Source organism: Buteo buteo, chromosome 4, assembly GCF_964188355.1.
Source record: "Buteo buteo chromosome 4, bButBut1.hap1.1, whole genome shotgun sequence".
Classification (NCBI taxonomy): domain Eukaryota; kingdom Metazoa; phylum Chordata; class Aves; order Accipitriformes; family Accipitridae; genus Buteo; species Buteo buteo.
In genome coordinates this window covers 66,551,433-66,564,945 of record NC_134174.1, presented here as the reverse complement: position 1 = coordinate 66,564,945, position 13,513 = coordinate 66,551,433, and the positions used below count along the sequence as shown (strand labels likewise).

Genomic DNA, 13,513 nt, shown 5'->3' with positions numbered 1-13,513 from the left:
GGCAGGGGAGCATTTTTTTGTACTCTGTGAGATCTTTTTTCTTGTCAGGCATTATTGTTTGGAGTTATTATCGGGCTGTCTGAGCCCTGCAAGGATGCTGCAGATGTGTTCTTCTTCCTGCAGGCTTCTTTCCATCATATGTAACACACTTGATTTCTACATTCAAAAAAAACAACCAAACAAAAGTTTTTCACCAGGTGAAAGAGGAAGATAAATACCTTAAACTCTCGTAGTATTTCAGTAAGCCCTTTCTCTTTTTAACACCAATTTTTTTAACAATTCTTTGTTAGGTCACTTACAGTCAAAGCACAGGTCATGAGCATTCATTTTGCTTTTGGCTGCTTTTGGAGCCAGACAGCACTCTGGGGAAAGTGTGTCTGTGCTCAGGGCTGCTGCTGACACATCTCCAAAGAAGCCTCCAGTCATTGCGGTGATACACCGTTGGCTGAACTAGTTGGGGCTCAAAGCTCTTGGCCAAGAAAAAGATGAGACCCATAGCAATCGCATATGACTGTGGTAGGTGGGTGAGGGCTTATTCCTTTGGCGAGGTGGGTCTGAGCAAGTTGGTCTTTGCAGATGTGGGAAAAAAAGCAGTTTTATTTGGCCTCCTGCTTACAGCATGGGGTTTTTTTTTTCCTTCCCTCCCCTTCCCTTCTAAAGCTGGCATAGTATATGCACATGTTAATGTTTGTATCAAGCTGAATAGTTAATGTGCCTGCCCTGGAAAGACGAGGAGGAATCTACATGCTGAAAATGGAAATTTTACTTTAGCTTTTTGCACAGTGCCTTGTCTGGATGCTTTTGTTGATTTTTTGATTATTGCTTGTGGCTTAATGAAAAGAAGTGAAAGAATACTGTGTGAGTCCTTTTTAATAGTTCCAGATTTGAGAAATATTCTGAACTCAGCAAGCTTGATCGTAATCTTCCAAAGAATTTCAAGCTCTTGTCCTGCTCTCCAGGGAACCAACAGCTCATACTCTGTTCCTTCTGTGCCTTTCTTTTGGAGTTCTCCAGTTTCAGTATGTAAAAATGTTAGAAGGAAAAGAGAGTGCCATCTTAAGCCTCTCCAAGTTTTAATATTTTGTCCTTAATAGCATTAGATTGCTGTTCAGCAGTATATAGTATTAGTCAAGCTTCTAACTGTGAAATGCAGATAATTAATTGAGGCTTTAATCTCTGACTTATTAGTGAAAAGATCCACACTAACTGGAAGTTTTACAGTCATATTTGTATTTTCTTCTCCAGGAATTTAACCCCTTTTTTAAAAAAACTTTCCTCCTCTTTGAAGGCTTTCAGATGAAATCTTCAGGTTGGTTTAAATAAATGATATGTTTTACCCACAGTTAGAGGCATACACACTTGGAAGTGGCTCAAAACATTGGAAAAAAATGTAACATTAACTCAGATATTCTGTCTCTGTTAAAGATCAGGGAACACTGTAGAAATGGTATATTCTCAGCCTTTAGGCTATCACATCATTTGCTGCCAGTTCTTTTTGTTTTTGTTTGGCTGATCTATCAAAAGTAGAAAAATGTATCCAGCAGATATCTGTTAAGAGTCTTAGCCAGCACAGCTCCTTACCACCCTGTCTCCTCAAAGCAGGTCTGCGTATTGGAGTAGTTGAAATGTTGGCAATGACTTGGTTGTGCTTTTAGTTATCTTCTGACTTGGTTGTGCTCTTAGTTATCATCATGGAAAGAAAATATGGGGTAGTAAAGGGCCCTAGCAAAGGGCCCCTTAATCGTGCAAGAAGCAGCAATTACTGGCTGGAAATAAAAGCCACGCTTCACAATAGAAGAAAGGGATTAAATTCTAATAACATGGACTAATTAATTGTTGCAACAGTCAAACCAGGGAAGTAGATCCTCCACCTCTTAGACATTTCAGATGACTGCATCTATCTTCCCGTAGAAGATATTCAATAGTTGGTCATAATCTGGGGAAAAATGGACAGGAGATTGTCTGTATAAGACATTAGAATTGATGTTCTAATAGTACCTTTTAACTTCTAAAATGTAGGGATGAGTAATCTGTCTGCACAAACATTTCCAGTACTACTCCCACCAGGGAAGTTCCTTTGCTGTTATGATATGTCTCCATCACAGAAGACTACAGTAGATAAGAACCAGATGCTGCCTGTCTTCCCAGATTCCTACTTCTACCACCATGGTAGAAATGACCCTTCTTTCAAGTCAGTCTTTTCCCACAGGAGGGGATTTACTGAGGATTAAGGTGGGGATGGGTTGCCTTCCTCTCCTCAGTACATTAGCTTGAGCTAACAGCGGCGTATTCTCTTTGCCATGTCATGTGCTCATGTTTTTACAGACACATAGCAGTCTAGATTGCAACTGGATTTTTTCTGGTTTCTTCTTGTTCTGAATTGCACTTAAAAAGGCCTTTCTTGAAAAGTATTTTCTTTGGTTTCAGCTTTTGGGGTCTCGCTAGAGTCACATGGACTCCTGTAAAAAGAAGGGACTTAGCTTACCAGCTGGCCTTTGTCTTTCTTCACCAAACTAGATTTGGCATTTACTAGACATTTTTGTGTCCTAGGACGATTCACAAGAGGGATGTCATCTAGAGAAATTCTGAAAAAGAATAAAAGTTCTGCGTTGTCTATTGCTCAGCATTGCCAAGAGAGAAATAACAGTGGAAAACCCACACATTCGGGCTCTTCAATTAGCATGCTGATCCAGCACAACTGTTTTGTTGTGCTTCATCAATATGCAGATCGCATGCTACCTTCCCCTAAAGCATTAGCGGAGCTCAAAGAAAATTATTAAAAACACCTTGTATGAGATGAAAGTTCTGATTAGGTTTTGTTTCAGGTGCGAAACCTGCTCCTGGGATCTGCTTTGAGAGAGTCAATTCTGCAGGTGATCCTTACGGCAACTGTGGCAAGGACTCCAAGAGCTCCTTTGCTAAATGTGAACCCAGGTAGGGTCTCCCTACAAACACAGGAGCAGGTGCAAGGGTGGTGGGAGAGGGCTTATAACATTTAAAATTGTTTCACTAATCTTTGGGTTTGTTTATTGCCTTCAGAGATGCTAAATGTGGAAAAATCCAGTGTCAAGGAGGAGCAAATCGACCTGTAATTGGTACCAATGCTGTTTCCATAGAAACTAATATCCCACTTCAGGAAGGTGGCAAGATTCTGTGTCGTGGTACCCACGTGTATTTGGGTGATGATATGCCCGATCCTGGTCTTGTGCTGTCAGGAACCAAGTGTGAAGATGGAAAAGTAAGGTTCTGAAATACTCCCAAACAAGGAGAACATCACTACCCTCATGCTGCCAAGTATTTTGTACTAAACTGCCTGTTTTCTGCTTTGGGATTTTTTTTTTTCCACAAAAGAATCATTTCTCATGCTCACAGTGAGTCAGATTTTTACTCCCTTCTTTTGGCCACTGTTCTGGATTACAGATTTGCAGATGCAATGCAAGTTGCTCAAGTTTATAACAGATTTTTTGAGGACAGTCCCACATATCTGTCCATGTAGGCTAGAGGTTTTCTGCAAAAGAAGTACAGCAAAACACATTACAGGCTTGTTAATGAATTTCTGAGAAGTTCAATGTATTCACTTTCCCAGTGTCTATGGCATTCCAAAATTGTCATTGACTTCACTTTAGGTTTCAATATATATTATAACTGTTGATTATGGCTCCCACCCTACACACACACCCCCCCCCTTTTTTTTTCTTGCAGGAAAAGCAATCTCTGTATGCACTATTGGAAAAATATAAACCCAGTGATGTTCAGCCACCAAAACTGATTTTTGCCATCATATTTTGCAAACTTTGTGAGTTATCCTATGTGAATGTAATCCAAATTTCATATGGCTGCCTCATTCTCGGTTTTTCTTTTGTGAGAAAAGGAACAGAGAAAGATGGGAGACAGCCATGAGTTTAGAGGGGGGGAGGAATGGAAAGGAGTCCAAGAACTATTGAAATGAAGGTTTCTATCCCCTCAGTGGATTACTTGCAAAAAGAAAAAAAAAAGTGCTTTGATAATTTCTGGTAAATTCAAGTAAGCCTCTGAATTTCTGAATGCTTTTGAAATATGTTGGATTATCACACTGCATTGGGAACAGGTTTAAAATATGTCCCTAGTGAAACTACAGTTCTGTTACAGGAAAACAACCCTTACAATATTTCTAAGTCAATCTGTTATAAAATGTCTTTTCAAAGCAAATTCAACGCTGGGAAAGCACCCTATTATGTTTTACTAATGAGTATTTAATCTTTCTAATCTATCTAATCATACACATACACACTATAGAATACACACGCTAATACTTACGAAATTGTATGTTTTACTTTGAGGACATTAGTGCATTTGTATTATGGATTAAGAATATGAATTTAAATATTCTTGAGTTTTCTAAGCTGAAGATACACAATTTGAAATGCAGCCATTTTAATGTGATCAAAATTCTGTGTGCTACTGCACTATGAATATTTGAATTGTGAATACTGCTGTAATCAGACCATATTCTCTACATGCGTGCATGTTGATGCCAATTCACTCTAATTTCCTTTCCATTTTTCCTTCTCCCCAGGGCATAAGTGCCCTGATTAAGCATCCCTGTCGTCTCCTTCAACACTATTCCCTGCTTAATGCTAATTATTGTGACTGACTTTTAGTACTACTGAACTGAACTGCAGTTAAACATGAGCAAAATTGTGCAGTGATTTTTTTTTTTTTTTGGTCAACATAACATAGTAACAGTTATTCTAGTCCTAATTTCTTCTTTCTTCAGTTTTGAGTAGGATAACTTCTTATTACTGACATCATCAACAGTCATTTGATTGTTTGATGGTATTATTAGATGGTACCACTCTTGCTTTGCCTCAGTTTTCAGCTATATTGGCAGAGTAAAGTTTACCCGTAATGACTGGAGAAAAAAGAATTTGAATTTTATTTCTTTGCATATGCTATTTGTTTATTTCCATTTCCTATAAGATCATTATTACACTTTAAATATGGTTGGTTTATATGTGACACCAAAAAAATTGTTTAGCTTGGGAAAACTCTTAGAAAGGTCTCAATTTTGCTGAAGAACGATGATGAGCCCATATATACCAACGACCTCAGTTAAATATTCAGGCTGTCCTGAGTCCAGGTTCTGTACTGGCATGAAAAAGTATTGCACTATTGATATAAACAGAACTATGCTAATTTACCCCACGAGGGGACCTGAACCTCTCCTTGAGGAACCACCTGCTGCTGTGAAGACAGGAATGCAGCCAGATCAGGTACACGGAAGATTCCTGCTCAGTGCATACCTGGTCCTGAAAAAAATGCAAATTACCGGTTTTTAAATTGGCTTTAAAACCCCGCAAACCCCAGCGGCTTGCCACTAGTTCCACTTCAGTGAAACTGTGAGTGTTCATTTACACGAGCTCAGCATATCAACCCAAAATGACCTATGTCTGAAATTCCGTATTGGCCAGGATGCCGATCGAGATTCAGCTTCCCCCGATTTGGACCTGAAAGACTTAGAAAGGCATAAGAAGACGACGACACCTAATTCTGGTGTCCTTATCTTTTTGTCAATGTCATGTTGTCAATGCAGCTTGTGTATTGGGAAACCTGTAACTGCTAAAAGAACCACTGATGGATGAGCAGACGTATAAAGAAGGACATGATACCTTGTGAGCACCAGCAGTTCTGTGCCTGTTAAAACTCCTTTTCTCTTATTTTGCAGATTTGCCTTAATCGCCGGTGCCAGAATACAAGTGTTTTTGGTGTCCACAAATGTGCAACAAAGTGCCATGGACGTGGAGTAAGCATTATAGGAACAGGTTTTTTACAATCGGTCAATAAACACTGGACAAGAAATCATTTTGTGTAATAGCTTTGGGATCTCTGATTGTTTGTAATGTATCAGTCAAAGTCACTGCAATACTTTTTAATTATGTATTTCCATTTTCAGTGTCCCTTATATGAACTGCAAGAATGGAATTATTTTTATTTAACAAAGAAATATTTATCAAGTAGTAATTATCTTGTTCTTAATTAACAGTCTGTGATAAAAAGGAATTTTTTCATCTTCAAAGCAATTTGAAGTCTAACCTTCCTTCGTGAAGAATTCCTATTAACATTTAAAAAAATACAGTTTCTATGTAGATACAGAGAAGTTAAAATATGCATTTGAATTAAGAGTCAAATGGAAAAGCATTTCCAAAAGTATTAAAATAAAGCAAAACCATATTGATGAGTTTCATGGTACGAAAGTGGTGCAGGATGAAAAATTTGATGATATTAGTTAATAATATCATAGGTTTGAAACCTAGTTTATATTATGAAAATGTTAATTATGTCAAGCTATGCCTTATTAACCTTGATTTGCTGATGATCTATTTGTTTCTGTGAAAAGCTGTGGCAACCACATTGGAAGAGCCATAGGAAATTCTCTGTCCTCTCCTGAGAAGGGATTTTAATTTGCTTTAACTTATTTTATCATCCCGCATTTGAAAAACTGTGCAGTGTTGATGGTGCTGTGTGTTATCATTGTGCTGGAATGAGCATCAGCTTAGACTGGCATCTTTATCTCTGTATGATGGAGAACCTCTGATGACTCCTGAGTAGCAAAAAATGACCTCGTAGAATTGTAGATGGGAACTCCTGTAGTGCTTTAATTTAAAAAATAATGTTTAACAAATGATATGTTTAATTATCTTGCTGTCTTTGAAAAGTAAATCTTTTTTTTGTTTTGCATTTTACATGACCATAGCCAGTGTAAGCTATGTGAATGATATTTTAATACTCTGCAGACACAGTCAGTATAGTCTTTCTGAAATATTTATAACCTAAGCCCAAAAACTTTATTTAAAAATCAATTTGTACATTCACGTGAGACTGTGCCATCTCTGTCCTGTGCAACAGAATTTTTTGGCCTGTTCAGTTCATGTATTCTGTCGATACAGCACAGAGCTTTACGCTCTGTATTAGACATGTAGCCACTGCTTGTGGGGTAGCAAAAGGAAATAAAAAGCAGCCTTTTTTTTAATGGGTGTTTGGGACTGAGAGACCTCCTGAAGAAAGAGCCACGAGTCTCCCGGCTCCTTCTGCTCTGCGCAGCGGGAACAGGCTGATGTTAACGATGGGCTCCGGTTCTTTGGATCTCCCTTGTTCTGCAGGGAGCATTTGGGAAATCAGGTCTTGCTAGTTGTTCCTTAACTCAGATTAAAACCACCAGAACACTGAGGACTGGATCGTTGTAGACAGCGCAGGTGTGATATCAAAGGGAGGGTTTCCTCAGCCCTGTTTCCAGTTTCGCGTGTTCTTCCAGCAACTGGTTCATCTTAGAGCTGGCGGACTTGAGCAGTGGAAAAATCAGTATGCAGCCCAGTGCAAGCCCTTGCTGGATAGGAGTGTTCAAGTGGGCTGACAAAGCTTTACAGCCTTAAAAGCGTAGAGAGACTCTTGTTCCTATGAAGGCAGAAGGAACAGAAGTTAGAAAGCAGATAATGTTGCTGCTGGAGGCAAAGAGAGAATAAGACTTAAGAGGTGTGTGATTATCCTTATATTATTGGAGTTGTCAGCTGGTGCAAGTCAAACGATTACCTGCCAAATAAATAATGCCTTTTTTAGGATCCCTGTTACTCCGTGGTGTCTTGCACTCAGAGTCGCTCTATGCCATCTTAGTTGTGCCAATAGGCAGATACCAGTACATCTCTTTCCTTCTCTAAGTTTTATTTCTTTCAGATGTGTCACTATCTGATTAGGAGGCCTTATCAGCCAGCGCTGCTCTCAGATGTATAGGGTAATCCTTTTCATGTTAAGCCATTTGTCTTGTTTCGCAGGTCTGCAACAATAAAAAGAACTGTCACTGCGAGGCTGACTGGGCCCCCCCCTACTGTGACAAGCCAGGGTTTGGTGGCAGCATGGACAGTGGACCAATTAGGCAAGCAGGTTAGTAGTAATTCATGCTTTACCTGTTTTTTCCGTGATAAAGAGTGGGAATACAAGTCTCGTCCTGTAAGCAATGAGCTGGCAAGCTTGGGAAATAAGTCAGTAAATCAAATGGCTTAATCCAAACGCGTTGGCACCAACCTGAAAATTTAGTGAAGTAAAACCAAGGCAGGCTGAGTGCATCAATTTTCTTGCATAACTGAAGGCACAGTGGTCCTGGCGGGTTCTTTTCTTTGCCTTTCTTTGCCTTCCTTTATTTTCAAGATACATGGTCAAGTTTAGCAGCTCACTGCAATAAGTAGGAAATGGTATTGATTTAAGCCGAGGATGAGGAGCTAACTCCCACACTTGAGCAAATCCTGTTGCCATGGTAGATAAACGTTGCAGTACTCTTGGATTCACCTTGAGATATGCCAAGCTCCAGTGTTCTCCACTGAGTGCACCAGGATAGAAATACCTCATTGTACACACAACCTGCTTCTATAGTTATGTGCCTAATGAAGAGTGGATATTGCAATGATTATAAATGCAAAATTATTGCATAATCAAAAATCAGAAATCTATTTTACATGGTTCTTCTAAGGAGGATCTTTTGCATTGTGGAAAACAGCAGACTTCTGACCCTATCAGATTAAAACTACATTTTATAGTTAGCTTCCACACATTTACCAGAAGTTGCTCTCACATATGACAGTAGTAGGAGACGTGCATTTCTAGAATTTGTATTTCAATTTCTCCTTGTTCAGTCTGCAGAACATTGGCTATAGTATCTTACTTCACCTTTGGCCAACCTCAGAAGAAATTATTTCTACACATTGTGAATTTTATAGGATTTGATAATCATCACATGCCAATTTTTCTCCAGAGTACTGTAACTTTAGTGACTTCCATAGAGATGTTTCTGATTTATGTCTGACTACATGACAGAACAAGCAGTCTATTCACATATACATATATACATATAAAAATGAAAACTGGCTGGAAAATGATCTGCATGTTTTCATATGAATAATACTATTCAAAACCAAAATGTATTCTCTACATGCCAGATCCTGCAGTGAATTGTAATACTGGATTTATGACAGCACGGTCATTTCCATGACAAAGCTTCACATTGTGATTTCACTGTTGAACAATCTTTTTTTAAAATACCTACCAGTTGGTAAGATAGCAAAGAAACTGTGCTCAGGCACTGAACAAGTGTGATTACTTGTGTGTTAAATGTTTTCTTTTAAGATTTGCTCTAAAGCATTATAGTCCTTTTTCAGCTTACCTGAAAGCTAAGTATCTGGGGAGCTACAAAATGTATTATAGTACAGTGCTGCATAGACAACGCTAACTGGGGAAGACAAATATAGGAAATCTTTGATAATTCTTGCATTTTGCTTTTTGGAAGCCAACACTTCAATTTAACAGAAAATTGTTTTAACGATAGTTAAATATAGTGTGGTAGTTTCACCATTTTTCTCAAAAAAATGGTGCTACATTCAATAATACTGGGAATAAACAAATATGGAAATTGCTAGAGCCTAATTTTCTATTGCTAACACCTGGATTTAAATATGAACACTTGATGGGGTGGTTTGGATTATGATCCGAGTAGTTTGCACATCTCTAAATCAAATTACAGAAGGATTAGCTCAAGAAAATATTTTCATCTTAGTCAAGCAAGGCACATGGTCTCATTAGTATTTAGTAACTGATTTTACCCCTCCCACCCCTTCTGCCCCCCTCAGCCTCCTCACTGGTGGGGTGAGGAGCAGAAAAGCCCTTGGCTCTGTGCAAGCACTGCTCAGCAGTAACCAAAACATCCCTGAATTATCCGCACTGTTTTCAGTACAAATCCAAAACCTAGCCCCATACCCACTACTATGAAGAAAATTAACTTTATCCCAGCCAAAACCAGCACACTGACTTAGAACAAATGTGTTTGACACTCTATATTTTTCTTACAAAGAAGCCTTAAATATTTAATTGTTAGGTAGAGAAGTTAATTTAAATTGTGTAATCTTGGATTATTGGTTTTTATTAATCTTTTGGAGATGGTGAGGGATTTATTATTCTGCAGCGCTATAAGGTAAAAAGCATAGCACTTCATGCCCCATGAAGCCCCATGTGTAGTTTGTTCAGTCAGTGTTGCTGACTGTGTTCACCAGCATCGGAGTGAGCTTAGGCCAGTAGATGAGAGCCAGCTGGCTGAAAATCAATCAGGATAAGGCTGAGACAGTGATGATGGGTTACCCGAGCAAAGATTAAAGATGTTTCTCCTACTGTGGGAGGATGCACTTTTTAGGTCAGCAGTTCTGATGAATCACAACATCCTCTCTTCCAGGCAATGATCATATCACATACCCATAATGATCGGAGCTGCTGCTTACTTCTTCCTAAAAATCATAGAATCATATGTAGAATCATAGAATCATTTAGAGACTTTTAAGATCATTGAGGCCAACTGTCAACCCAACACCCCCATGCCCACTAAACCATGTCCCTAAGCACCACATCTACATGTCTTTTACACACCTCCAGGGATGGTGACTCCACCACTTCCCTGGGCAGCCTGTTCCAATGCCTGACAACCCTTTCGGTGAAGACATTTTTCCTAATATCCAATCTAAACCTCCCCTGGCACAACATGAGGCCATTTCCTCTCATCCTGTCACTTGTTACTTGACAGAAGAGACCGACCCCCACCTCACCACAACCTCCTTTCAGGCAGTTGCAGAGAGCGATCAGGTCTCCCCTCAGTCTCCTTTTCTCCAGGCTAAACAACCCCAGTTCCCTCACCCAGTCCTCATCAGACTTGTGCTCCAGACCCCTCACCACCCTCGTTGCCCTCCTCTGGACACGCTCCAGCCCCTCCACGTCTTTCCTGCAGTGAGGGGCCCAAAACTGAACACAGGACTCGAGGGGCGGCCTCACCAGTGCCCAGTACAGGGGGACGGTCACCTCCCTGCTCCTGCTGGCCACGCCGTTTCTGATACAGGCCATCAGGCTTTCTTTTAGCTGCAAGTCGTCTCGTCAGGGTTCATCTCACTATTGTGCCTCACTTAGGTCCCAGGAAGGTACTTAAAGCAGCTTAAAGCACTCTGAAAACTGGAACAAGTACCGAAGGCTGCAGTGCATCCCTCTGAGAGCACACAACACCGTTGCTGAAGGCTTTCTTTCGGCTCCTCGCTTGCCTCCAGATTCGACTTGACAGCCATGAGGGCTGGACCACAGTAGCCCAAATTTCAGACTGTTTGCCCGGTGCTAAAGCACAATGAAACCCTTAAAATCTGGTTCTAAAGGAGCGAGGGTTACTGCTTATGTTTGAGGGACAGAATATTTAAGAGTTTGCACTTTACCAGTGCAGATGACAACCTAAACAGGACCTGGCCATAGATGCAGAGAGAGTACATGGAGATGTTCATGTTTGGACCAGAATAGAATAGACCAATTTTTCCCCAGTGTTAAAGAAAACTTCAAAACAGGCCAAAATTCAAGCATCAGGCTAGAAGAAATAAGAGTTTATTAGTCTTTAATTCATAGTTTATTCACTTCACCTGCATTGCAGTTAGGAACCCGGGCCAGGCAGCAATGTCCTCCTCCATATACACAACACATTTCAGTAAAGATGGCTCTTGATAGAAGTTAACTCAATGTGTTTTGTTGCAGATAATAAGAGTTTAACCATAGGAGTGTTGATAACCATTCTGTGCCTTATCTTTGCTGGATCAATCATGTATCTGAAAAGGAAGACGTTCATGAGATGGTTGTTTACAAGTAAAAAGACAACAATAGAGAAGCTAAGGTATGATCGTTTTCCCTAATTATATTCTAATAGATATTAGTAGAAAGTAGCTGTAAACATGGCAGCTCTCATCTTGACATTCATCACAGAACAGTGTGAATATGTTAGAAAGAGCCAGCCTTAACAAAAATATTCACCAAGTGGTAACAGCGGTGTTTTTCCTGGTTTAGTTTAGCTTTATTGATTGTCAGTAAATAACGTAGGTTTGGGGTTGACTATATACCTCTTTTGTGATAAAAGATTAAGAAGTAAAGGAAGTATTGCCTTTTTTTTTTTTCATTTGCTTGAAATAGTTTCATTACTTTGCATAGCCTTTTATCTAAACTCAGTCGAGTGAGCTGAAACTTTCATATTTGTGGTCATTACTGTTTAAATGCTAGATTCATTAGAATAGTCTCTTGGGTGTTACAAAGCTGCATTTCCACAGATTGCAGAAGCTAATTTAACAGGCTACTGGTTTCCAAAAAATCAATATTTATTTTTATTCTTGCAGGAGCACTAAACAATTTTAACTTTCCGTGTTTACTATAAAAAGTCAGAAAGTCCTTGCAAAAATCTCATTCTGAAAAGAGGCTACTGTTAAAAAAAAGTTATAAAGCAGAATGTTGTTTTCAATAAATATATGTTTGTATTGCAGATCTGTGAGTCCAGCAAGACCTTCCAGTTCATCTGAGCCTAATCACGTTCATACCAGGTCTCTCAGTAAAAATCTCATCATGAAGCCACAAAATACAAACATACAAAAAGTGAGTCCTTAAATAGTTTAAAAAAAAAAAAAAGAAGAAGAAAAAAACCCCACATATTATATAATTTGGATCTCATTTAAGTAATTTATTAGAACACAGTTATTACACGAGCTTGATATCATGTAGAACTAACAATATGTAAAATGGGAGAAGATGTAGGCTTCAAAATACATTTATGGCTTCCGAGTTCTAGACAGGTGGAGATGTCAAGTGCAGAAAAGAAATAGTTTAGTCTCTAGGATAGAGCCAGCCAGCTTGCTTACACCAGAACACTATTATCTATCTGAATGGTGAAGGATTGGTGCTTGAGTAGGACTCCAGAAGCTGTTAATTGCTTCTCTGGTTGCAGAGGTAGATAAAAGCAGAGTAAAAGAGAAAAGTAAGCAAATAACATAGATTTTAAAGTAGCAATGCTTATGTCAGCTCTTGAAGTTTATAACTTTTGGGGTTCTTTTTGCAGAGAGATGGTCCAAGACGACCGCTGCCTTATCAGATCATCGACATTAGTAACCCTGTGAAGACACATGATTTGCCACAACTAAAAACCCCGCAGCGAGTCCTACCACCCCTTCCCCAACTGCCATGTCACCAAGCTGTGCCTGAAAGACCCTTGCCAGCCAACCCTACGCTGAGGTTTGCCCAGGTACCCATTGATTTGCTTTAAGCTTCTCTTCTATTTAATATTTAGTGTGTGAGTATCTGCAGGCAGTGAAGAATGAATGTTTTCCCATCTCTCATATTGGCCTTTTTGCACAGTATTTCCTTTATACTTTGTACATGTTTAGAAACGTGGTGTAGATGTACTGGTTTATGCCAACTGAGGCTGTGATCCTAAAATTTAGGATCCTGAACTCTCTCTTCACTACTCAAAAGACACACCAGTATAAGCAAGCTCCATATTACAGGCAAACACAGGCTCATCTTGCCAGCTGCCCAACCGGAGGGAAACTGTATGGTTTGTTAGGAAGGTGCCAAACCCAGTGATGTAGTTTAGGAAGTCAAGTTGCAGATGTCTTGTGCAAGAGCAAAAGGTATATTAACTTGATGTGCTTCTGTTCTG

At 39.5% G+C, this 13,513-nt stretch overlaps 1 protein-coding gene across 1 annotated transcript in view; it reads left to right on the top strand.

Annotated features, from left to right (window-relative positions):
• Nucleotides 1-13,513, top strand: part of ADAM12 (ADAM metallopeptidase domain 12) — a 185,199-nt gene that overhangs the window by 163,116 nt on the left and 8,570 nt on the right. Inside the window, exons 15-21 of the mRNA XM_075026605.1 lie at nt 2,826-2,934; nt 3,040-3,238; nt 5,705-5,782; nt 7,806-7,914; nt 11,572-11,707; nt 12,345-12,453; nt 12,914-13,096. Coding sequence (XP_074882706.1) covers nt 2,826-2,934; nt 3,040-3,238; nt 5,705-5,782; nt 7,806-7,914; nt 11,572-11,707; nt 12,345-12,453; nt 12,914-13,096 — 923 coding nt within the window. The remainder of the gene's footprint in view (nt 1-2,825; nt 2,935-3,039; nt 3,239-5,704; nt 5,783-7,805; nt 7,915-11,571; nt 11,708-12,344; nt 12,454-12,913; nt 13,097-13,513) is intronic.